This window comes from Stenella coeruleoalba, assembly GCF_951394435.1.
Source record: "Stenella coeruleoalba genome assembly, chromosome: 4".
In the NCBI taxonomy this organism is placed as follows: domain Eukaryota; kingdom Metazoa; phylum Chordata; class Mammalia; order Artiodactyla; family Delphinidae; genus Stenella; species Stenella coeruleoalba.
The window spans coordinates 52,385,722-52,412,250 of NC_137149.1; the positions used below are offsets into that span (position 1 = coordinate 52,385,722).

General features: G+C 36.7%; 1 protein-coding gene across 5 annotated transcripts in view; it reads left to right on the top strand.

Annotated features, from left to right (window-relative positions):
- The window catches only part of LOC307185311 (recombining binding protein suppressor of hairless), a 233,090-nt gene extending 207,114 nt beyond the window's left edge, over positions 1 to 25,976 (top strand). For all 5 annotated transcript variants that reach the window (XM_079919377.1, XM_079919376.1, XM_079919375.1 and 2 more), the window contains 8 exons: positions 4,530 to 4,695; positions 8,925 to 9,099; positions 12,937 to 13,074; positions 13,230 to 13,342; positions 19,351 to 19,491; positions 20,555 to 20,710; positions 21,097 to 21,200; positions 21,361 to 25,976. In XM_079919377.1, the coding sequence (XP_079775503.1) occupies positions 4,530 to 4,695; positions 8,925 to 9,099; positions 12,937 to 13,074; positions 13,230 to 13,342; positions 19,351 to 19,491; positions 20,555 to 20,710; positions 21,097 to 21,200; positions 21,361 to 21,676 (1,309 nt within the window). In that variant the 3' untranslated portion in view covers positions 21,677 to 25,976. The remainder of the gene's footprint in view (positions 1 to 4,529; positions 4,696 to 8,924; positions 9,100 to 12,936; positions 13,075 to 13,229; positions 13,343 to 19,350; positions 19,492 to 20,554; positions 20,711 to 21,096; positions 21,201 to 21,360) is intronic.
- Positions 25,977 to 26,529: the final 553 nt, after the last annotated feature.

Genomic DNA, 26,529 nt, shown 5'->3' on the forward strand with positions numbered 1-26,529 from the left:
ATTAAAATTACCTGATTTTAAAAAGGCATTAGTCGTCAGGGGCTGCTAACACAGGTCAGCCTCCTGGATTACTGGCAGGGCTTCTTACTGGAAGAGTTCTTTTCCCTTACTCCTTAGTGGAGTGCAGCGGAAAGAGGAAGATCTGCTTTCTTTCTTGCATTAGGCATGAGGTAACCTGGGGACATGACCACAGTCATCTTGGCTTACAAAATAACTCCAGTGAATGATGCTAGAAATATTGGGGTAGGAAGTTTTATCCTAAAATCTTAAATCATTCTCAGGATTCACGTTTGTGCCTAATGATGAGTATTTATTTGCATAACATATTTGGTATCCCACTTAGTATGTTAGTGGCTAGTTTTACTTTTTAATCGAAGAAGGTCTTTTCAAATTGAAAAATAAACTTAAAGAAAAAATTATTTTGTCTAGAGGCAAATTTCTATTAAAGATATGGAAATGCCAGTAGACATATTAACATTTCTTCAACTTTGTGTTAGGGGAAGTATGAATAATCATCAAAGGGTAATGATTCTGCCAAAATAAAAAAATGTAAATGATGTGTTTGGATTTTGTCTAATCTTATATATTGGGCTAAATAAAAAGGTTTCTTTGAATCTGTAAGGTATTTTCCAGACCTCATCTCAGGATATGAGGAAAAACTTGTTGAATCACTCTCTGAAAATAAAGGCTGACTGTTGAACTAGGAAATGAATGAAATCATAAATGTGTGCATATCGCCACCAAGTGGCAAATAAAAGCATTGTTTGTCATAGTTGCTTAGATTAGAAAATAAAGGCACATTGTTTCATAAAGTGTCCTTTTATAGCAGCTGTTAAACTCCAAAAGCTAGCCACTTGGTCAGACTTTTCACTGAATGTTTGGTACATATTGACCAGCTGTCCAAATTCAAAGAATCATCGATTCACATACACCTTATAAAGGTGTATGTTAATTTTTCTTTTGTTAATTAGGTGGCATTTTTTCCTTACCCTCCTCCCTTTAATTTTCTTTCATTTGTCTGTAAATTTTTTTGTATTGATGTTATCTTCTATTTGATTATTATATTACTACTGAAGTTTCTGGAAATGAAGATTTGATTCATTAGCTGATTTTTAGGGAGTGACAATATTGGGATGTTTAAAATATGATTTCATCATCACATGGTAGAAATAATCTTAATGTTTATATTGGGTTTGCAATTTTCTTGCATCACAGCTTTCTTGAATAGTTGTAGAGTTGATATAAAAATAAGGCTAGTTCAGAGGCAGTTGAAGAATCTTCATTTTTCTTACATTTATTACAAGATTGGAAAGCACTTTCAATATAGAACCTAAGTCAGTGTTTTGAGTGGTAATGAATTTCTTGTCAACCTGTCTGATTTTTATGCCCTGTTGGTTTCATGCCATTTTATCACAGTACTCTTGAGAAAACCAGCACTACATTTGGTACACTATAGTAAAACAAAGCTTTTCGAATTTTATAGCTGATATACCAACTTACTAAGGAGGCTTAACATCTGTCAATAAAATACTAATAGTAGACAAGCTTCCAAAATTGATGCCTTCTCAACTTCCTGATAGTGTGCCAGCTAGATATTTGAATCTGTGCCATGGTAAGTATTGGGTGGTTCCCAGCATTAGAGGCCAGAAAGATCCGTGGTGCAGACTTGAACTGAGCCAACTCCTGAACTAGCCCAGCTAATCCAGGCATCCCTCCAAACTTGGAGTGACCTGGAACTGAGCCCACTGCCTCGGCTGTGACCTCTATGTCCATGGTGACAGAGAGTATACAGGAACAAAGGCTGCTCTGATTCCTTTCTGTTGGTTTAGATACATATGAGAAGACCCCAGAAGATTTTCATCCTAACTCAGCCTGACCCCTTCGACCTGCTAGGTCTACTTCCCCATTACTCCGGCTTCATCTCCTGTTGTTCTCGTCTCTGTTCCAGCCACGCTGGTCTGTTGTTTCTCCGCCGTCCATTATAGTCCTTTCTACTTTGGAGCCATTGCACTTGCTATTTATTCCTTCTTCTGAAATGCTCTTACCCTAGAAACCCATGGCTTTAGGTCATGACTTAAAGTCATCTTCTTAAATAGGCTTTCTCTGGCCACCCAGGTCTTCTACATTTTTAAGTACCCCTTCCCTGCTTTATTATTTTCCCTCAGTACTTACCATCAGCTAACAGAGTATATATGTTATTTTAGTCATCTAGCTTTTTAAAATTGTCTTTCTTATTAGACTCTGAGTTCCATTAGGACAAGAATTTTTGTTTGTTTTAACTACTAATATATTCCCAGTATCTAGTATAGACTAGGGGTGTAATAAATTTTTGTGAATTAATGAAAATTAAATAAACCCAGCTCACTTCCTATAAATTGTATGTAGATTGCCTCTAAAGTAGTCTTTGGTAGAGTTGAGCGAAAAGTAGGTGCCATGTATTTTGATACAATTCAGTCAGTATTGTAGTAGGTGCTGAGGGGGAAGCAAACAAGTAGACACTACTCTACTACCTTTACTTAATTTATTTTTTAATTAATTTTTATTGGAGTATAGTTGCTTTACAGTGTTGTTAGTTTCTACTGTACAGGAAAATGAATCAGTTATATGTATACATATATCTACTCTTTCTTAGATTTCCTTCCCATTTAGGTAACCACAGGTCACTGAGTAGAGTTCCCTGTGCTACACAGTAGATTCTCATTAGTATACATAGTAGTATATATATGTTGACCCCAGCCTCCCAATTTACTACCTTTAGGGTGGCCTGAAAGCTAAATCCAGCGTGATGGTATCTGTGTGTATGTATGTACACACACATGCCTGTGTACAGTTCTTTAGTTTTTTATTTTTTTAAGTCTGTACATTGTTGGCCTAAAAAGTGTTAAAAGGCATAAATTATTTGCAAAATTTTAAAATTAGGAATTTCATGTAAAACTTGATTTCAGGCAACTATTGGGAAGTTGGAGGATGTGGCCAGCACTAGGCCTCCACGCCCATAGTTCAGCCCTGTGAGTGGGTGGGTGAGTGTATACTCACATGCTTGCTGATCCCAATTGTTTCCTTGTCATCAGAGCCACACAGCATTGGCTGATGCTCTTTGCAGTTAAGCTCTTTTTTTTTTTTCTTTCAGTGGGCTTAAAAGATTAAGAAAGAAATTTCTATGCTTATAGCTGTACAAAAAGTTGGAATTACCATGAGGGCTGTGTGTTTCAAGAAAGAAGGGAGGGAACCTACTTCTTTGGGTAATTGAGGGATATTTCTACTTATTTATTGTACAGCTGGCCCACCCATTTATATTGCTTACCTGGCTGCTATTTGAATTTACTTGGCTACTATTTGAGTAGGTATTTGAGTTTTCAGGCCCCTTGACGAGACATGACATAAATGTTTTTTTAACTTTATTTTATTTATTTATTTATTAAATTTTTAGCTGCATTGGTTCTTCGTTGCTGCGCACAGGCGGCTTTCCCTAGTTGCGGTGAGCGGGGGCTACTCTTCATTGCGGTGCGAGGGCTTCTCATTGCAGATGGCTTCTCTTTGTTGTGGAGCACGGGCTTCGCACAGGCTTAATTGCTCCGCGGCATGTGGGATCTTCCTGGACCAGGAATCAAACCCGTGTCCCCTGCATTGGCAGGTGGATTCTTAACCACTGCGCCACTAGGGAAGTCCCGACATAAATGTTTTAAAGTATGTGTAAGTCAGTGTGTGATTGAGCAAAGGAATTACACCCTACACAAGGACTGGATTGATGGTCTGAACTATGTAAAATGTGGGGCCTGCCTGAGCTGGGATTTGAAGTAGATATTTTGTAATTACTAAGAGAAGATTATAAGGAAATTATTCTAGGTGGGAAGAATTTGTGAGGATGGGTTTTTGGCAACTAGCGAAACAAATCTCTTGGTGTCTGTGAGTTGAAAGGATACAGTATATTTTTCTTTCAGTCATCCACATACAGCAGGTGTTCAGGATGTAAGATATATAGTAATCCAATGATTCATTTTGCTTTCAATTCTTTTACTTAGTTGTATTAGTATTTCGAAATTTTCTACTTTGGGCATTGCTCTAATTCTGTTTTCCAGGTTAATTACCAAATGAAGTTAAGAGTAATATCCATACCAAGAATGTCATTAATTAATGATACATCATTTTGAGTAGACGTTAATCAGTAACTGCAGATTCTGTGATGGTATACCATGTTTTGTATATGTTAGAGTACTTTGGATTTGTTGAACTGCAGTAGTTCAAAACTCTGAGCTATGTGAAAAGAGACGTTCCCTGCTCTAAAAAATATCTAGGCTAAGTGAATGCATAACATCAATATAGATGAACCTTACCTGAACAAATGGAAGTGTAAGTCTTGATTTCTGTGCTGTGGATATGATTATTTGCATTACAAAAGACTTCACCAAAATGTTTCATTAGGAGCTAACTTTGTGCAGTTCAGCATGATTTTGTATTCATGTGTTTAAGAAAAGGAAATGCTTTCTTGAATGTAATTGCATTGTGTTTTTTCCCCCTCATTGTTTCAGGTTCTTTTGCCCTCCTCCTTGTGTATATCTTATGGGCAGTGGATGGAAGAAAAAAAAAGAACAAATGGAACGCGATGGTTGTTCTGAACAAGAGTCTCAACCGTGTGCATTTATTGGAATAGGAAATAGTGACCAAGAAATGCAGCAGCTGAACTTGGAAGGAAAGGTAAAGAGAACCATGGTACCAGAATGCAATTTTCTTACTTGTTTTTGTAGTGGTGATTTTTTTTTTCCTTTTATGGCTATTGGTAGCACTCTTTTGAATATATAAATCAGAACCAGAAATAAACTTCTCAAGTAGCTGTGGTTTAGTCGTGATTGATGGAGCTTGAGCTGTTGACATCTAAAGGTGGCACACAATAAGCTTCCTCAGCTTGCTAGCAGTTTTAGCAGGCTGTGAATCAGATTTCTGTTGGGTGCCAGTATAGGAGGCTAATTGCTCATCCATCTGACAGGGGCATGATAGTCAAACAACAATGAAAATACATAGTTCAATAATGTTTTATTCTACTCATTTAATCTTAGTCTTACACTAGAAACAAAGTATTATGGGTTATAAACATCATAAATGTTTTACTTAGCTTCAGTGTAGAACAGAAATATGCTGTGTAGACAGGAACAGCCATGATTACCTTTACTCAAACTTTTAGGTATTTTCTTTGATTACTTTACTAGGGAATAAAATTTATGAGTTAGTTTTACTAATTGTATTTTATCGATTTAGAAAGCAGTTATTTCAGTCTGTACCTTTAGTTTTCAAAAGTAGTTCTTCAGTGACTTAGCATTAGTTATTACTTTGTTTTCTCTTGATATTAAAATTTGAAAAATGGTTATTTCTGATTTCAGTGACTACATGAATGTCTTTTAAAGTACTGCATAAATAGGTGTTTTCTCATTCAGTAAGTCTTTGTTGAATGTCTTAGTGTTTGCTGTATTGTAGCCGACACTAAGAATGGGAGTTTGGAGGGCAAGGTTGAGGGTGGTGAGCTAGTGGATTTGTACTCTCATTCAATTTTAGTCATTTTACAGATAATGAGCACTGAGAATAAGGAGCCTTCAACCTCCTTCAAATCTGAGTATGTTTATGTCATTTGTATCTTTATATTTTTATCATTAAGGCTTGTCAACTATGTATTTTAAATTAGGTTTGGGATAAAACTTACTACAGTAAAGGTTGTTTCATCTTAAAATAGAGCAGTGTAAAATATTTCTGAATTATGACCCTTGAGCCAAGGTAAAAGATATATTTAAGTAGTGGGTTGAACAAATAGGCCTTAGTCATGTCTCATCTATTTTTCTGTTATATAGAAAGTCTTAGTGATATGTCTCTAAGCTGTACATCTAGACATTTGGAACTGTGAATGGTAATTAGATCAGATAGGTAGTAAGATGCCAGGGATTCTAGCTACCATTGTATATAATTGTGTCAATTGAACTTCATTGCTTGCTTTAACACTTCCAGCTTCCAGCAATTTTAAGGGAGGTAATAACAAACAAACAGCACCGCCACTTGCTTTTCTCAGCATAATTTTCTCAGTACATCTTTCTTCAACTTCTGCCATTATATCCTTTCCCCAAGCCCTAGAAATTTGCAGAAGAGAATACCTGAGAGCTTGAGCATTAAATAGTGCTTAAAACACCTACTGACAGGGTAGTACAGTGTCTGTATGCCAAAATTATGTGTTAATATTTAGTTATAATGAAAAATGCTATTAGAGAAGTCTATAGAGAATAAGACTGGTTGAGAGTCAGCAGAAGTCATTCCAGGCAGAAAGAACAGCATAATCATATGCTTGGATCATCAAGGTACAGGAACAAGGTAAGTTTGGGTCCAGGCAGGCAAAGATGGACCAAGCAGTGGATAGATGCTGAGCTTCAGAAAGAGGCACTTTGGTCCTATCTCACTTAACCTCCATTCATTTAAGGTAATGTTATTTTCTTTCAACAGCCTGTTCATTGAATGGTACAATTAGTCATTATTGAAAAAGGAGGGATTTTATTTTGCATTTTTGGGTATTTGTCCGTATTTTAATCTTCATTACAACAAAGTTCTAGTATATGCAGCCCTTATGGTCATGACATTTAACTATATGTTGGTAATATTTTGGATCTGATGTTTTTAATTTGTTAACTATTCATTTCCTCAGTTTTTGTCTTACATAGTTGGGACTAGGTAAGCTATGCAACATGAATTACTTCCCTAATTAGCACACTTGTATTTTTATTTTAAAGAATTACATCCCCTACACCTATGTTGCTAGTATTGTTTTGTTTATATAATTCAAATTCTACAATTCAGATATTTCTATAAACTTTTGTAGCATTATATTTGGTATTTTTTATTTCAGGGCAGATTTTTTTTCTTTCCTGAAGATCTTGTCTTCAGAAAGATGTTTTTTAAGTTAAACTCTTCATTGTTTATAGACAGATTTATTATATGCCATTTTCTGTTTTAGAATTTTATTAGCTAATTTAGCCTTTTGGTATGATGAAGCAAATGTAACTTCAGTTTTTATTTACTTAGCGTCTTAAAGCTGTAATACTCTTTCTGAATCAGTGACTTGTCCTTTTTTTTTTTCTTGTGAAATTTGAGTAGTTTGTGGTCAGTAGCTTTGTAGCTTTTAAAAAATAATAAATTGTATCTGAGATAGCTTTATTAGAATTTTTTTGTGGATTCAAACTACTCACTTTTGTAATTAGGGGTATATTTCCTTTCCTTCCAAGGAGATATATGTATGTTTGCTTTTTCCAAACAAAATAAAGCCCTTTGAGTGTCTGTGTTATGACCCAATTTTCTCTGCTCTTTTTTCCTTTCCTGTTTGCCAGTCTACCTTACCATTTATGCTAGATTTCAGTATTTTCTCTTTTCTGATATAGATCATATCCCCTAATGTTAACACTCAAATTAAGTGATCTCATCATTTTTAAGTTTTGCCATTAGAATTTAATTGCTTTCATTTAGGTACACATTTTATTTTTGTTACATGGGAGTACTCTCTTTAGTGTATCAATACCTATCTTCCTAGACTTTGTCTTACGTTGTAGAATAATTCCATAGTGCAGGCTTTATTTGACTTTCAGAGCTTTTTAAAGTACGGCAGGGCCATGGTTCAGCATCCCTGAACACTTAGAGATCCTGGAGTGAAAGGAGCTGAGTGAGTGCAAAGGCTGTTGTTTTAATTTTTCTTATTACTATTATGAGCTTTATCTTAACTTTGCCTTGTGCAGAACAAAGCCTCTCAAAGCTTTTCTCTCCCTTTTGAATTTATAAAAACTTAATTGAGTAAAATATTCAAGACGGCACCTAAATTTTCTTATATAACTTTGCTGTTGAGAAATGCAATAAAGTATGGCATGATTTTTGTTCTGGTACTAAAATTGGCTGTGAGTAATATTTTAAAGATTAAACACCTAGAGCCCATTAGTTATTTTCTAAATGAGTGGCATTTGCACTACTTTCTAAAAGGAACACACAGCAGAGGTAGTCAAGAAACTTGTTTAGCCTAATTTTAAAGTAGAGCAATGATTTTAAAATATATATATATATATATATATTTCAGAATTTTAAATACTTAAGCTGTACTTGAGCATTATTTACCCAATCTGGAAAAATAGATCAATAATTTAGCCTCTTCCCTCATTCACAGGGATCAAGGGAATAGGAAAGATTTTAGAATTGTCATATGTAATTGAAATAGTAGCATTTCAAAGTATCTTTGTTGTTTTGCAAGTGCTATAATTCTTTAATACTATCCTTTCAGTTACCAGAATTTAATTTCTGATAAACTGACATAGTACTTTGCTGCGTTTGTTTTCTCTAGTACCTTTAAATTCAGTTCTTTTGGTGATGCAATAGGAATTATCCCATTGGGCAAAGTGTTAGCTATTTCAAAAAATATTGTTTTCCTCAGACTCATGGGTGGTTACTCTAGTGTTCGGCTATATAAGAAAAAACGTTGTATGCACTATTTTGAGAAGGATCAGTGCTAAAATCTTTTACATAATTTAATTGAGTTCTGATAGCCTTCTTTATATCTTATTTGCAGAAAGACAGTCATGGAATTTTTTAACTGTAAAATTTTATTTTAAAAAATTACTGCTATAACATTGGTAATTCTGTGAAATAGATGTAGAGCTGTATAAAACAAGAAAAGACTATTTTTTAAAAGCCTTTTTGAGAGGGGAAAACAACACAGTGTTAGTATTTCGTAGACTTGATAAGGAAGACTTTGTACTTTGTTTTCAGAGATCAGTACTTTTCACAGTTGGTTTTATCAGCGCTTCTGTGGAGTTACTGCCTTTAAGTCTGATCAAACTTAGACGTGGCCATACTGAGTTGTAGGTACATAGCTGACAGGGTTTTGGTGCTATTAAAACTTGCCTTTTCTTTCACAGAACTATTGCACGGCCAAAACATTGTATATATCTGATTCAGACAAGAGAAAGCACTTCATGCTCTCTGTAAAGATGTTCTATGGCAATAGTGATGACATTGGTGTGTTCCTCAGCAAGCGGATAAAAGTCATCTCCAAACCTTCCAAAAAGAAGCAGTCATTGAAAAATGCTGACTGTATGTATACTTGTTTTCTTTTTTGTCCTCAACTCCCAACATGAACTAATAAGACAAATTCAGCTATTTTTTAAATTAAAAATTGCTTTTCAGTAGCCAGTTCCTTTTTTTCAAATATTTTTGTGGTCTTCACTTTATCTGAAAAAGTCATATTCAGTTATTACTGCTGCTTTATTGTCTTTTTCTTTAATTAAAAATGGGCAATACCTGGGGTAGGGAAGTGGTTTTTAAACAGAATTGGTTCATCACTGCCACCCAGAGTCATTTGGAGAAATGGGAGTTTCCTTTTGCTGTCACAGTGACTGGAGGGAGTAATGTTAGCATTAGGGTGTCTAAATGTCCTGCAGTGCCCAAGAAGGTTCCCATTCCATAAAGAATTGATTCACTTAGAATATCAAAAGCACCCCTTTGAGAAACACTGTTATATCAAATGGGCTTTGGAAGGCTGTCCTGAGAACCTGAACAAAAATTTTGATGTAGTTGCACTGGCAGAGACTGCTGCCTCATCAGCACATTTTTAGACTATAGCAGATAAATGCTGTTTGAATTTTACACTTCAACCTCTGTACCCAGTTTTCTTTATTTTAACTTTTTATTATGAAAACTTTCAAACTTACATAAAAGGGAGAAAGTAGTATAAGGTGACCACCTGGCCTCAACAGGTTTTACCAATTCTGTTTTATCATCTCTATCACCACCACCCCTTCCTTCCTCCTCCAACTGCTGGAATTTTTTAATGTACATCTCAGACATCCTATCCTTTCAACCATTTCTGCAGTAGTGACTCTCTAACAGATCATTTTCTTTTAAACATCATTATACCCAACAACAGTTGATGGTAGTTCGTTAATGCCATCTAATGGCTAGTCAGTGTGCAGATTTATCACATTGTCTCAGAAATATCTTTTTACAGTTGTGTTGTTGTTTTTAACAGTTGGGTTGTTCAAACTTGGATCCAAACAAGGTTCATACATTTTAATCTGTAATGGTTTCTTCTCTTTCCACCAGCCTGTTTTTCCTTCTGTGTTATTTATTTGTTGAAACTGGGTCATTTTTCCTGTGGAATTTCCATATTCTGGATCTGGCTGATTACGTGTTCCTCTGTCTCTCATATTTTCTACAAACTGTTGGTTAAACTTTTATTTTAGAATTAGCTGCTCCTATGTATGTTCATTTCTATCAGATCAGAAGTCATGTAATATCTGGTTATCCCACTTCTTGTTATGTTAAGATTGGTTATAGTAATTTGAGCTGTTGTTAGTCTAATCCACTAGTTAAAAAGTTCCTCAGCGACCTTTAACCTAATGATTTCAGTAGCCCTTCATGATGGCTGCTTAAATCTAGTATTTCATTAAGGGCTGCAAAATGATGATTTTTCTAATTCTTTTATTCTTAACTTTTGCATTTGTTAGCTGTTTGCTTTAAGTATAGTCTATGGAGAAAAGCCAGGATAGGTTCTTATTTACTAATTTGCAGAATAACAATAGTATTCTTTGAAGGTGACCAGTGAGGTTTTAGGATTTTGGTTTATTTGCTTGTTTTTATTTTGTTTTGTTTTATTATGAACTTAATGGGATTTTATGTAGTGGATGGTTTTTAGTCTGCTTGGTCATTATTATCATCATCATTTACTTTATATTATGGAAATTTTCTAACATACTAAAGTAGACAGTTGCATTAATGACATGAAACCTCTTGTGTTCATCCTCTAACTTGGAGCAGTGATCTTAACTTCAAGCCAGTCTTGATTTATCTTCATCTGTAACCCTACCCCCCACACACACTTTCCTCTGCCCTCATTTTAGTTTGATGCAAATCCAAGACACTATATCATCTGTAAATATTTCTGTGTATCTCTGAAAGATAGGGTCTCTTGTTTTCTAATATAATTACAATACCATGATCACATAAAAATAAACATAAAACAACTATAAAAAGAAATAGTTTCTTAGTATCATTAAATACCTAGCTAGTGCTCAAATTTAAAATTATCTAAAATGTGGGGTTTTTTTTTTAGCCCTTTGGTTGAATCAAAATTCAAATAAGATCCACCAGATATTATTCTATATATTGTGTTGACATGTCCTTGAGTTTTTTTTAATCTGTGGATTTTCTCTACATCTCTCTGTTTCTCTCTCTCTTCTTGTAGTTTATTTATTCAAGAGACTGAATCAGTTGACCATGAGAGATTTCCACATACTGGAATTTGCTAATTATATTTCCTTGGTGTAGTTTAATGTATTTTCTGTAAATTGTAGTGTCGGAGAGAAACAGAGCTGGACACTAAAGATGGTTAGAAACAGATTTTATTCACTACCGTTGCAGTAGGGAAAAGAGATTTCAGTAAAGAACTGAGCTCAACTCCAAATACAACAAGGAGAAGTGGGGATTTATAGCCAAGGAACAGAGTTGAGGGGATCAGTGGATGGAAAGTTACTAAGAGGAGAGAGACATGAAGGGAAGGGGGATTCTTGACAAACTAGCTTACCAGAATTTTTATGAAGACAGGCCTAGATGATCAGATATAAAGGTGGAGGGGAGGAACTTGAACAGATATCAAGGATGGGAGGATGGTTTAGCAGGATTCTTGGCAATAACCGGGCTAGGCAGGCCAATGCCAGGGCCCAAGGAAAAGTCCCGGTGGAAAAAGGGCTCAGAGGAGCCTGTCTAAAGTTTGGTCAAGGAGAGAGTCTTTGTCAGTAAATTTAGAAACTTGATCAGATTTAAGGTGGTTGTTCTTTGGTTCTTTTTTGTTGTTTGTTACTAGAGGGCAAGCCTACTTCACAGCGATGTAGTGTTCTTGCATCAGGAGGTATAATGTCATGTATTTAGGCTGTTTCCAATTCAAATTACAGGATTACCTCTTTAATTTTATATTTCTATTGACTCTAAGTTACTTGATGGCAGAGAACATATTTCATTTTCAGAGTATTTTCTTGCTTACATAGATGTGGTTGCTTTTTCAAGAAATTTCATGCAATGCTATACTGTAAGGTATTTAGAAGGAAGCAAAATCTCTAAAATCACAGTATCCAGAGGCAGTTGCCATCAACTTTGGTAAACATCCTTCCACACCCCTCTCTATGAATGTATTCCATAGAAATAGATGTGAGCACATGGAGACACATGCTGTCACATAAAAATGTATATGTTTACCCAATGGAAACACAGTATAAAGAGTGTGCTTTCCATTCAGTGATATATCAGGGAGATATTTTCTTACCAATGCATTTAAATACACATCATTCAAATAGGTGAATGATATTATAATTTATTTAATCAGTTTCCTACTGTTGGACACTTATTATTTTAAAAGTAACTTCCTTTTTAAAAACAGCACCGCATGAAACATACTGTGTAACTCTCATTTAAAAAAGATTTTTATGGGGCTTCCCTGGTGGCACAGTGGTTGAGAGTCCGCCTGCCGATGCAGGGGACACGGGTTCGTGCCCCGGTCCGGGAATATCCCACACGCCGCGGAGCGGCTAGGCCCGTGAGCCATGGCCGCTGAGCCTGCGCATCCGGAGCCTGTACTCCGCAACGGGAGAGGCCGCAACAGTGAGAGGCCCGAGTACCGCAAAAAAAAAAAAAAAAAGATTTTTATGGACATATTGTATATCTTTAGCTTGACATTATTGATAAAGAGTTACCTTGATTTTTGGGGGTATCATCTGTATTTTCTTAGAGGGTTAAAAGAATTGTTAGCAGAATCCATTAATTATTAAATGATAGTAATGCATAGTCCTCATTCACCGGGTACTGGTCCCTTCTTGCTCTCCACTGTTGCCCCGCCCCCAAACCCCACTCACATAAATAGGAGCTGTGTTTTCTTTGCAGTATGCATTGCCTCAGGAACAAAGGTGGCTCTGTTTAATCGACTTCGATCCCAGACAGTTAGTACCAGATACTTGCATGTAGAAGGAGGTAATTTCCATGCCAGTTCTCAGCAGTGGGGAGCATTTTACATTCATCTCTGTGAGTATAAAAATATGCATTTGATTTTTTTCGTGTGAAATTGTTAAATTCATTTTACTAATAAGACATACAGATATATTAAGTTTTGTCATTTTTATAAGCAGATTAATAAGTTCTAAAAGATGATAATTTGATCTGTTTCCATTGCACTGCAGTGGATGACGATGAATCAGAAGGAGAAGAATTCACAGTCCGCGATGGATACATCCATTATGGACAAACAGTCAAACTTGTGTGTTCAGTTACTGGCATGGCACTCCCAAGATTGGTATGGCCTTAATGACTTCATGACTGTTTCTAATAAATGTTGGTGGCCTTTTCCCTTTTTGGTTGTATATCTGGATATGTTCAATAGAGGGCACTATAAAGTTACATTAGGATTTATTTTCTTAACTAATGTAGATACATTATTCAATCTTTGTGGTACCTGCTTCATCCCAACACAGGACCAAGTTTTCAAAAGCATAGAATTTCAAATTTCTTTAAAAATACAAGCATAATTTTTATTATTTTATTCTCCCAAAGGAAGATGGATTTAAAAATTAAATAAAATTGGTGTTTCTTACTCTGGTAGAGAGGCATAGTGTTTGGGGCTTTTTAAAACTGTAAAAAACTGCTTTTCTTAGCAGAATGAAGCAAAAGCCCCTCATATACCCTTTGTCATCTTCCCCCTCCTTTTCTGAAGCAGAACACAATTTAGTTATATTAAAGATGGAGGGGGTTTATGAGTAGGTTTGATTCAAGGTCAGGTTGGGGGAGGGGATTAAGTGAATGGAAGAACTTTTAGTATTACTTGCCTGAATATGCTTTGTATCTCTTTGATGAAGTATTTCATTGGCTGATATTTTCTGGGACTATTTCAGCAGGAGCTGGGTTGATCTATAACTATCTAAGTAAATGCATCATATTATTGAATTGTTTTATATTTTTCTGTGTCATGGTTGTACAAGGTGATTTTATTTCCCATTTCAACTTCATAAGCCAAAATATGTGAAACATAGTAATATAAATTTACAAAACCTTGAACCTGAGGCAAATTATAAAAAGGGGAAAGGTAGGGAAAGAAGGGTACATAAATTAGAAAGAAAGACACACCAAAAAACAAGCTGAATCAACATTTACTCAGGTTCTTCTCTTTTCATTCATTATGTGTCACTGTATTCCAAGGATAATGTTTATTTGCTTTGGTATTAAATGCTTGTACTATAGAATCACTATTCAGAGGCCTTTGCCTCTGATCAGCAACAGCTTATATATGGGCCACTTAGAAGACAGACTCAAATCTTAAAATAGTGTTTTCACTTAGTTTCATGTAAAGTACCGGTCTGCCTTGCTTGAAGGTCATCTTTCTTTTGTTGTTTTTTAATAAATTTATTTATTTTATTTATTTATTTTTGGCTGTGTTGGGTCTTCGCTGCTGCACGTGGGCTTTCTCTAGTTGTGGTGAGCGGGAGCTACTCTTTGTTGCAGTGAGCGGGCTTCTCATTGCAGTGGCTTCTCTCGTCGTGGATTATGGGCTCTAGGCACACGGGCTTCAGTAGTTGCAGCACACGGGCTCAGTAGTTGTGGCTCACGGGCTGTAGAGCACAGGCTCAGTAGTTGTGGCGCATGGGTTTAGTTGCTTTGCGGCATGTGGGATCTTTCTGGACCGTGTCCCCTGCATTGGCAGGCGGATTCTCAACCACTGCGCCACCAGGGAAGCCCCTTGAACATCATCTTTAATTGAATATTTTCAACATGTAAAAGTATGGGGCTCTGATTATAAAAATGCTGCAATAAAAAACCTGATCCAGAGAATGCCTTAGGAAAAGTTGCAGTACCATCGTTAACAATGTACCGGTAAATACCTCTTTCTAGAGGTTGTGTGACTGAGGAATTAGATTCCTCAGAGACATAGCTAGGCTTTATATGGTCTGCACTACTTCAGGCCCTCCTATACCTCCACTTACGTGCAGTTTTCAACAAAGGCACGTTTTTCAGAGGAGGCTTTCATGTGCTTTCAAGAAGGATGACACTGTCTTAATATCTGAACATTGCATGCTGTGCTTCCTAGAATATTAGCCTTATTGGAGATCTTTGCTTGGAAAACACTCTCCCTCCAAGACCAAGTTTCAATGGGATGAATGTTCTAATGAGAAATCCTGGTTTTTAGGATGCTTTAAAAACAGGCATAGTCTATGTAGGTCTAGCCAACTAACAAGAAACACTGGTTAGTATTTATCCCACTTCCTCAAGGCTGTCAGATGCCCCAGAGGTTTGGGACATCTAAAATCTGTTAGGTAAACTAATCAGCGACATGAATTCAGCCTGGGCATTTACCAGGTATAGTCTAGGAATATGAATAAGATATGTTTTCTGTCCTTAAGAGCTGTATCCTGTTTACCTCAGAAATATGGAAAATACTGTACCAGTAACCTACAAAGCCAGCGTAGAAGAGAGAGAGCTGGTTGGAGTAACATCTGGTGTTTTATGAATGTAGAATTCATCACACATAGCTTGTTAGAACATTCATACTATCTGGTTTCTCAGATTTCTTTCCTGTTCTTAATAATTAGAAATGATCACAGCAAGTTTGATACCAAATAGTAGGGGACATATTTGGTTTCTTTATTGGTGAGACTAGGTCATTCAGCAGTGTCTATGTCCAGAGAACTATTATGGGAAATAAAATTGAACCAAACATGGCCCATGTTCTCAATATGCTTATTATTACTAGGTAGTGGAGAAACAGTGGATTACAGAAATGACAGTGTCATAGGCAAATGTTGACTCTTACGTGGTGAAGTCATAGTTGAGTGTGGTAGACTTACAGTAAGCTTTAAACTTACATCATTCAAAATTCACTTATTTCCCTAAAATCCAAACATCATTAAATTTAAATAAACCTTTAAGACTAGCATTGAATGGAAACATTTTGCTTGAGTTTAATTAGTCTCACAGAATATCTTAGAAACTGTAATTGCTAAAAGTGTAGTGTCTCCCTTTAAACTCAAAAATTAATGGTGATGTGAGTAGAATGACAAATATTCTGACTAATAAACTGCAGAGCTAAAAATATGTAAATATGAAGAATGTTGACTTTAAAAGATTGGGATTTTTAATAGCTGTGGCTTAAGTAAAGAAAAATCATCTTGGAATATGTCTGGTGTGAATCAAGTGATAAAAACCCAATAATATTGCATAATATTAATAGCACTGTTCTGAGCACTTTTACATATATTGATTCATTTAGTCCTCACAATATCTTGTGAGTAGCTACTGTTAAGGGTGTTCATTGTGGAGCAAAGTATTACAGTCCTACATGCATACGTGCATTCTACAAATAGCCCTGAACCCATGGGCCAGGAACTGTCTAGATGCTGGAGATACATTGGTGAACAAGGTAGACTTTCTTTCCTTTTGGAGCTTACATTTTTTTTTAATTAATTAATTTTATTTTATTATTTATGTTTGGCCACATTGGGTCTTTGTTGCTACGTGTGGGCTTTCTCTAGTTGCGGCGAGCAGGCTTCTCATTGCAGTGGCTTCTCTTGTGGCAGAGCACAGGCTCTAGGCACGTGAGGCACGTGGGCTTCAGTAGTTGTGGCATGCGGACTCAGTAGTTGTGGCTTGTGGGCTCTAGAGCACAGGCTCAGTAGTTGCACGGGCTTAGTTGCTCCGCGGCATGCGGGATCTTCCCGGACCAGGGTTTGAACCTGTGTCCCCTGCATTGGCAGGCAGATTCTTAACCACTGCACCACCCGGGAAGCCCGGAGCTTACATTTTGGAAGGGATGTCAACGAAAACCAGCTAAAGAAATACCCATATAATGTGTTAAAAGGTTAATGTAAGTGATAAGACATTAAAACAGGATAAAGGGATAGGAAAAGGGAGTGCTTAGAGTGGTCAGAGAAGTCTTTTTGAAGTGGGGCTATTTGAACAGAGACCAGAATGAAGTTGGAAAAGCAGAAACTGGGTGAGGAGCATTTCAGGCTGACAGAATGAGGGCAAAAAGAACTTAAGACAGGAATGTGTGAGGACTAGCAAGGAAGCCATTGTAGCTAGAGCCAAGTCGGGGTGCGGGGGGGAAGTGCCAGGACATGATTCTGCAAGGTTAGCCATGGGCAACATCTTGTCAAGTCCCTCTCTCTATCTACACTATGGACTTTCTGTTATCTGTGTAAGATAGGAGGCCACTGGAGGGTTTTGTGTGTGTGTGTGTTTTTTTTTTTTTGGCTGCATTGGGTCTTCATTGCTGTGTGCGGGCTTTTCTCTAGTTGTAGCGAGTGGGGGCTACTCTTCATTGTGGTGCACGGGCTTCTCGTTGCGGTGGCTTCTCTTGTTGTGGAGCACGGGCTCTAGGTGCGTGGGCCTCAGTAGTTGCGGCACGCAGGCTCAGTAGTTGAGGTACACAGGCCCTAGAGCGTGTGGGCTTCAGTAGTTGCAGTGCACGGGCTCAGTAGTTGTGGCTTGTGGGCTGTAGAGCCCAGGCTCAGTAGTTGTGGCACACAGGCTTAGTTGCTTGTGGCATGTGGCATCTTCCTGGGCCAGGGATCAAACCCGTGTCCTCTGCGTTGGCAGGCGGCTTCTTAACCACTGCGCCACCAGGGACATCCCCACTGGAGAGTTTTAAACAGGGAATGATGGCTGGTTTATGTTTGGAAGAATAATTCTGGCTGCTTTGTGGATAAGAGAGCATAGGGACATAGCTGTGGAAACAAAGAGAAAGGTGGTTGGGCTTTTGTCAAAATTCGGGCAAGAAGTTGATGATGGTACCTTAGACTAGGATGGTACTGGAAAGGTGATGAGAGGTGACCGATTTGTTTGAAGGTAGACCTAACAATTTGTTGACAGCTTGGGTATAAGAGAAAGCAAGGAGTCAAGGATGACTCCACGGTTTTAGGATTGAGTGAACGTGGTGTCATTTATTGAGCTATGAGTTGAGCGAGGATCACATTTAGGGAGAAATAAAAAATTCTGTTTTTGATTAAGATTGAGATGCCTATTAATAGACATTTTCAGTGTAACTGTTGAATAGGTAGTTAAATATACACGTCGAGTGCCTGAGAAAGGCTATGGCCGGAAATACAAATTTAGGAGTTGCCAACTTCTAAATAGTATAGAAAGTGTAGAGTATGGATAGAGAAGAGATTTGGGGACTCGGCTGTGGAGACTAAAGGCCGGTTAGAGCAGGTGTATCCCCGAAGGAAGAATGTGTGGGTCGGATGCCTCTGAGAAAGCTAATAAGATGAGGACAGAGAAGTGCTTATGGGATTCAACGGTCTTGAAGTCCTTAGTGGCCTCACCAAGAGCAATTTTGAGACAAAAGGCTGGAGAGATTTCAGGAGTTGGGGTGGTGAGGAAGAGGAGTTTTGATGTAAAGGAGAGCAGAGAAACAGGGTGGTGAGAGGGAAGGACAGGGATGTGTAGTCAAGGAAGGGGTTTCTTCTGATTTTAGATGAGAAATAGTTCTAACATGTTTGTATGCTGTTGGGAGTGATTTTCATAGTCCTCAAACACTTAGTGATTACCTTCCATGTGATAAGTAACGTCTAAGGTTTGATAGGATTATCTTTCAGATATCCATATGTGTTTTGTGGAATATTTGGATTATAAGGTCATGGTGTGTAATGGAAAGAGTTCAGGCTGGACAAGCAGCCTGCCTTGGAATCATATTCTGGTCCCTGAGCTACTAACCAAGTGATTTTGAGGAACTTAACCTGACCTCTGAGCCTGTTTCCTAATCTGCAAAATGATAACCTCTTTTAGGTTAAAATTAAAACAACGTATAAGTATGATACTGGACTTAGGTACTGACTAGCACACCCTTAGTGGCCTTTAGAGATAATTTCCCCTTTGATGTTGGAATATTTGTCGTTGTATATTATTGGAAAGGTCAGGATTAACATCAGCTGGAAGTTTGCTAGAATGCAGAATATCAGGCCCCATATGTGATCTGTGGGATCAGAACAGATGTGTGTTTAACAGGAACCCCAGATGATTTGTATGGACATTAAAGTTTGAAAACCACTGATCTAGAAAACAGGTGCCAGTCTGCCCTGTTTTTTTAGGAGTTCAAGGAAAAAGGTAACATCTCTACATTCTTAACATGCTTGCAATCTAAAAGTATTCTTATACCTAGCTTTATTGTTTGTAAATTCTTTTGTGTATGTAGGTATGTGACAAATACCTGTGATGTATTATTATATAGCAGATTCTTTCTGTGTACTCTTGACAGTGTACGAAATGAAAACTCCGTATGTGATGATCTTTTCTTTTTTAATTGTTGAAATACAGATAATTAGGAAAGTTGATAAGCAGACCGCATTACTGGATGCAGATGATCCTGTGTCACAGCTCCATAAATGTGCATTTTACCTTAAGGATACAGAAAGAATGTACTTGTGCCTTTCTCAAGAAAGAATAATTCAGTTTCAGGTATGTTTTTAAATTACTGGTAAAATCTAAAATGTGCAAACCATTAGGTTAGCAGCATTTAGAAACATGAAACTCTCGCTTAATGTTAATTGTATCCGAATACATGAAGCTGTGTGTTCAGATATTTATCTCAAGTTCAAGGGTCCTTAGCCCACATGTTCCTCGGATATAGCAGTCATCTTACATCAAGGAAGAACTCAAAACTATGAAAATGTTCTAAGAGAAGCAGTTAACGTCTAGTTCTGAGGAACAAAGAGCCCCTCAGATTATCCAAAACTAGATGTTGGGTGTTCAGTAAATCACCTGAAATTATGTGCAGACAACATTGTATATGATACATGCCTGTTTTGGAGGAGCGTTCATAATTCTCATCAGATTTATATTGGGGTCTTCTAAGATAGTAATGATGACACATTTCAAAAGCTAATTTTTAACTATATTTACTCAGAAGGCTTTCATGAGGACATTATGACATGAACAGATGACTTAATAGAATAGTTATACTTTCACATGAAACTCATTTCTGAACATCTGGAGACTTTCCAGAGAGATGCACACACAGCCAGTCTCCTCAACCCAGCACTGATGGTCTGGCCTAGGTGTTTCGAGATAGGGGTAGGGGATTGTCAGTCAATATCTCGGTTCCTTCCAGCTGAAAGTACATAAGTTTCTAGCTGTTCTCTGAGCAGGAGGGGGCTCCCATTCTTTCTCTCTCAGGGATCCCTAAAGAGTTTTAAACAGCTATTTACATCACAGATACTGATCTTTTATTAAAGAAATTATACAGGTACTGGTATACTCTTACTTAAATGGTATTCTGAAGGTATTATTAGTTTTTAGTATGTCACTGAAATATTTTGTATTAAAATAAAACCTGCCATATGTGAGGTTTCCATGCTAACATTCTGTTTGTTTAGGGATTGGCGAAGCATCGTGCTTGGGAAGTTTATAAATTTGTACTAAATTCTCTTCATGTTAATGCCAGTCTATGAGTGTTACTTTGTTAAAGTGTCTTATACTGCAGTGTATATAAAACTCAATTTCTAACCAATTTTTTCATAAGGCCACTCCATGCCCAAAAGAACCAAATAAAGAGATGATAAATGATGGCGCTTCCTGGACAATCATTAGTACGGATAAGGCAGAGTATACATTTTACGAGGGGATGGGCCCTGTCCTTGCCCCAGTCACACCGGTGCCTGTTGTAGAAAGTCTTCAGGTGAGACCACTTACAAGTTGACTTTTAGCTCTTTGCAGCTGATCTCAGCTATGACATGGCATAATTTTATTTCACAATAAATTTGATTTTTCTCCAAATCTTGTGATTTGGAGTTTTTTTTTTGGAGGTTTTGTTACACATCATTTGTTGATTTTTTAAAAAAAGAAAATGAGAGGAACATAATTTTATGCAAGAAAATTTAAATGTAAATCAGTTTGTATATTAGCTTGCGATATTTTTAGTTCACTTTGTCTTTATAATCATGTCATTTAAAAGAAGCATTTTATTTATCCATTTTTTTGCACATGATAGTCGAATGAGAAACTGTACTTTAATGAAAAATGAAAAGTTTTCTCAACATTGTTCTGATTTTCTGTGAATTGCAGTTGAATGGCGGTGGGGACGTAGCAATGCTTGAACTTACAGGACAGAATTTCACTCCAAATTTACGAGTGTGGTTTGGGGATGTAGAAGCTGAAACTATGTACAGGTACTTAATATAATTTTTTACATCATCTAGAGTTTTGGATGGGGGTGTGGGTACATGAGACTCTTTCCTGATATTGGTTGTCCTGTATTTAAGCAACCTTGTTTTAAGTTTCAGTTCTAAAATTTTCTGTGCTTTTAAGTGATTTCTATTTCCTCCTCAGATGTGGAGAGAGTATGCTCTGTGTTGTCCCAGACATTTCTGCATTCCGAGAAGGTTGGAGATGGGTCCGGCAGCCAGTCCAGGTTCCAGTAACTTTGGTCCGTAATGATGGAATCATTTATTCCACCAGCCTTACCTTTACCTACACCCCAGAACCGGGGCCACGGCCACATTGCAGCGCGGCAGGAGCAATCCTTCGAGCCAACTCTAGCCAAGTGCCCCCTAATGAGTCAAACACAAACAGCGAGGGGAGTTACACAAATGTCAGCACAAATTCAACCAATGTCACGTCATCTACAGCAACAGTTGTGTCCTAACTACCGTCTTTTTGCTAGGACTTACACTGACTTGAGTGCGGCAAAATGTTGACAAAAAAAGAAAGAAAAAAATGAACAATCTTTTGTGGTTTCTTGGGAAAACTTTTCGTACCCGGTGATACTATTCAAAAACCCCATTACCTGCAAGTGCTGATTTGAAGTGCAGAAGCCACAGTAAAACAAACAAAAAAACATCAAAATGTGCAAACTTTTGGAAATTGATTTTTTTCAGCTGTTATTTTTGTTTGGTTGGTTTTTGTTTGGTTTTGTTTAAATGGGCAAGAAATAGAGATGTGGCTGGAGTAAAAGGTAATCAAACTAGAAGACGAAAATCTAACATAGTTTTTATGGACCAAGGAACTTGTATAAGCTTTAGTAAAAGGTACATTTTCACCATACCTTTTTTATATCGCAGTATATATAGTACACCTTTGTTACCAAATAGGTTGTTCTCCTCCCCACCCCCTTTGAGCTTTTGCTCTTAAGTACATTCAGGTTCCAAGCCTGACCATGCTTGTTTAATCTAATTACCATACTCCTCCAGGTCTTTTTGGTCTAAGGCTGGAACTGTTCTTTTTATTTTATTATTTTCTTTAAAAGCTGAAGTCTTATGACTTTTCATGAGTGGAAGGTGTTTTGATTTCAGCAAGTCAAATCTTGTAAAGGCCTGCATATTTCTTTTAAGATTATTTGAAGTCTGTGCAAAAGCTTTAAAAAAAATGCCTCTGCCTTGCCTGCAATACATGCAACGTACGTTGACTTAGTCTCTATTCTCAGACACCGTTGATAGTTATTTCTGTGTTCCTTTTTTTAAAAAAATGTATTTATAGTTGTAATCCAAGAGGTCCTAACATTTACCTGGAATTAAATGTGGCCATTTAGCCATTAATGAGTTAATGGCGTGGAACATGTTGGTTTTTACAGTGTTCCCTTCCCTTTTCCTGTGCAGAAATGTATCTATGCGGTCCAGGATTTGTTCAGGTTTTCCCTCCTCCTAATCTTGTACATAACTTGTATTATGTGTAAGTTAAACATTTTATTTTGAAGCTAGAATATTCCCAGTGATTTCATTCAGCAGGGTGTTTTTCTGCCTTGTTGGCATATGACAAAAAAATATCATCAGAAGTATTTGCTACCAGTTGGTAGATGGTGCCCTTATTGTATAATGAGGAAAATCTCAGCAAAAGCATGTTTTTACTTACTTTCTTTTGTGGGGGGTAGCCTAGGCCAAAATATCATTGTAACCTTGAAACAAGATGCTTTTACTAGATGACCAACTAAAATAGCTGGAAGACAGTACTTTAGGAACAGATAGCTGTAAGATTATAAAAATGCAAATGTACTTTATCTTTCCATTTCTCTCCCTGCCTTTTTTTGTTTTCTCTTCCCCAGTACTGAGCATCTTCACAAATGTCTCCTACTCGGAAAGCATTTCTTCTCCATTCAGTTAAGATTTGGCTGCATTCAGGGTTGTGTGCTGGCTGTGTGTGCTGGGCTCACCGGTTTCACGTTGGTTTTGTTCCTGCACTTTGGGCACGCCTATGTTCGGTGTCTTAGAAATTGCAGCAGCCTCATTGGGCTACGTTTTCTACAGGAACTATGTGTGTGATGTTACAGGACATGGTCTAGTAATACAGTCATCTTTCTTTGAGTAAAAACTACCTCTAGATTGTGGTAAGCTTTTACTGTCCCATAAAACAGGAGCCACAAGTACCTTAAGAATGCAAAACTAACTTCCTGCAGTTTCCATACAGAAATTGTCTTTCTGGTGTCCTGGGCTATTTTGAAAAGTTTCCGTCAGTAGACTTTTTAAAACATCATTGTTAGTAGCTTCCCCCCACTCCCCTCCACCCCCAGCTTTGATATCTTCATTACTCATTCTTCTGCTCAGACTCTGCCATTGTAAATACAATTCCTAACATCTTTACATCACTTTTTCCTCAGTTTTCAAGGGGGAAGTCATTTGTAAAACATGTTAGTGGTTAAATAAAAGTTATTGTGGTCTTCTCTTTACTGCAAGCCTTTTTAATTACTCACAGGCTGCATTATACTATATATAGCCTTTCTCTCTTTAAGTCTGCTCCCGTCACTAGCTTCTCTTGTAAGCTAATCCTGCCTCACACTTTAAATCTGTTTCAGTGACCAAGGGCAGAATTCATTGTGGCCTTATCTTTCTTTGTTTTAACTGTTTACTGGCTTTTTCTTGCAAACTTGCTTGTTTATGAGTAGTATTTATTCTTCTCTCTGTTGAGTCTGGAAGTAGTCTTTACACAGTGCTTTTTGTTCAGAGCGCCGAAATGTTTTCAGTGCTGCCTTACTTTGAATGGGCCACAAGTTTCCTCCACTTCCCAGGTTTGGTATTTAGTTACCAAATTATATTAAATTAACTGATAACAGATGAGATGCTTTTGAAGAACAAACTATTCCTACCCAGCATTGCAACTCAAAATAATTTTTTCAAGTTTATGGCTTTATTAAAATTAACTTTTGCTTTTTTACTGTTTAGCTATATCTAATTTTGGCTCTTTGTTTATTTTAATAAGATAATTGAAATATTAGACTGTAAACCCTTTTCCTCTTTATTTTTGAAAAGTCCAAGAATATGCTTATACAGGCATTCTCCCCCCCACTATTTTATGACATTCTACATACCACAAACTAAAGACTGAAATGATTTGTCTGTTGTGGCTTATTGTTTACTAGTAGTTCTTTTATCAGCTGATTAAAATTTTTTTGTGAATTATTTTCAGTGTTTAATTTTCAGGAGCCTTGTCCTCTGGTTATGGTAGAACACGACCCCTCCTCCAATGGTGGCATTGTTAGAGATGCTGGTCATTATCCCTTATAAAGACTCTCAGAATGGTAACCACTTCAGTTAAAGTATAGTACATCCAAGCTTTTTTTTTTTTAATTCTGTATTAGAAGTGTAGGCTATGCTCTTATGATTCTATGCAGTTTCTGAAAATATGCATAGAAGCTGAGTCTGTTATCCAATATGTTTTTATTCTGTTGAATTTGATCACGTAGATTGGGATGGCAAGCTAAAGGCTTTAAATATAAAATGCCCTTTTTATTTTAAATGATTTCAGAGTTGAACACTAGTATAAAATTTACCCTGCTGCTGACTTTTCTTAAACTGTGGCAACTAAAGGCATCCTCATATATATATTAATTAGTGAAATATTTGTCACTCGTACTGCACAGACTTATTTGCAGTTGTAACTGGTTAGTTTTTTGTTTTTGGGGGGTTTTTTGTTTTTGTTTTTTTTTAATGAAACGAGTACCATCTGTGCCCTCAATTTCCAACACAGGTTTTAAGAACTAAACTAACTAGTCATGTTTAATCAGATAATCCATGCAGGGGGTGGGGGGGTGTTCCTTTTTGAAACAAAATGTTATTCAATTATTAACCAAGTTACTTATTTTTGATTTCAAAAGCAGCTGTGTTTCTGATGAGTACTGAACAAATGTGTGTAATTTTCTGTGCCAGACTTTCGACTTTGTTTTCAAGCACTGTAATGTGGGATGATGGTTAGAAACAATAATATATTAGGGTTTCTATTTAACCCTTTCAGGACTGAACTGTATTTCCTTTTATTAATTTTTCCATGTGTTGTGATAAATGTTTGCCAGCATTCAGTACTGTGTTGGTCCAGATGTAGGTTTATATGCTCATTTTTAGCTTATTTCTTGTACCTTGCAGCATGCTCTATGCATTCAGTCCTTAAGGGGTTTATTTTACAAACTGTGCACCTGTAAGGTTTATTAGCAATAAGATAGAAAATTGAGCAAGTTTATACCATAATTTTGTAGAAAAAAGAATCTGCTCAGTTCCATATTTCATCCATGAGAAACCTGCAATATGGGCAGTTTCAAGAAATAAATAAAAAGGAAATGTAAACCATTGTAAAAGTCTTCTGTTGGATGTGCCTGATGCATGTATTATCGTCTTTGATTTCAGAATACTTCATAGAGATAAAATTAAATTCCATATTACAGTTGGTACATTTACAGTCTTACCTTGCTATCTAATCTACATCACATCAAAGTGATGGCTGTGCTGATTTTTTTTTTTTAATGTTTTAAACTACACAGTGCTTTAAAAAGAGAAAGTTTTTTTTGCGGGGGGTGGTTCTTTCTTCTTCACGGGGAAATGGGCTTCGCCACTCAAGGGTTGTCTCCCAATTCAGGAACTTTTCGAGCTAATCTCAACAAGATTGGAGAGCATTATTTAACAGTAGCTTGCTTTTCCAGTGTAAGGTTGTCATTTGGTTTGGTGTATGAAAGAACATAGAATGTTTTTTCCTTTTTGGTGGGAGCTCCTCGTTGGAGAGAAAGCGTACTTTGTTTAATAGGGAAACAAAGTAAAGGGGGGAAGTTGTTACGTATTTTTTCAGTCATAACAAGTTCATTTATCTGATCTCCCCCAGAAGAAAAAAATATAAGCAAAGTTATCAGGATTTTTGCTAAATACATCTAAAAATAGTGATCGTTAAATAATTTAGAAACAATATAGTTGGAATTTGAGTTGTGAGGCTTTAATGGCTAGGATTGGTAATAGCTTCTTTTTTAAAAAAAAACCAATTTATTTATTTATTTTACAGTAGGTCTTTGTTAGTTATCTATTTTAAATATAGCTGTGTGTGCATGTCAGTTCCAAACTCCCAGTCTACGTATAGATTGGGTAATAGCTTCTTGGTTTAGAATTTAGATGGGAATAATATGTTTTCTACCCCTTGTTATAAATAGTATATGATCACTTTCTAAGCAACCTAATGAAAGGTCCAATTAAGTATATATATGTGTATATTTTTTGTCCTTGAACCCATAGATGGTTGCCAGTTAAAAACATG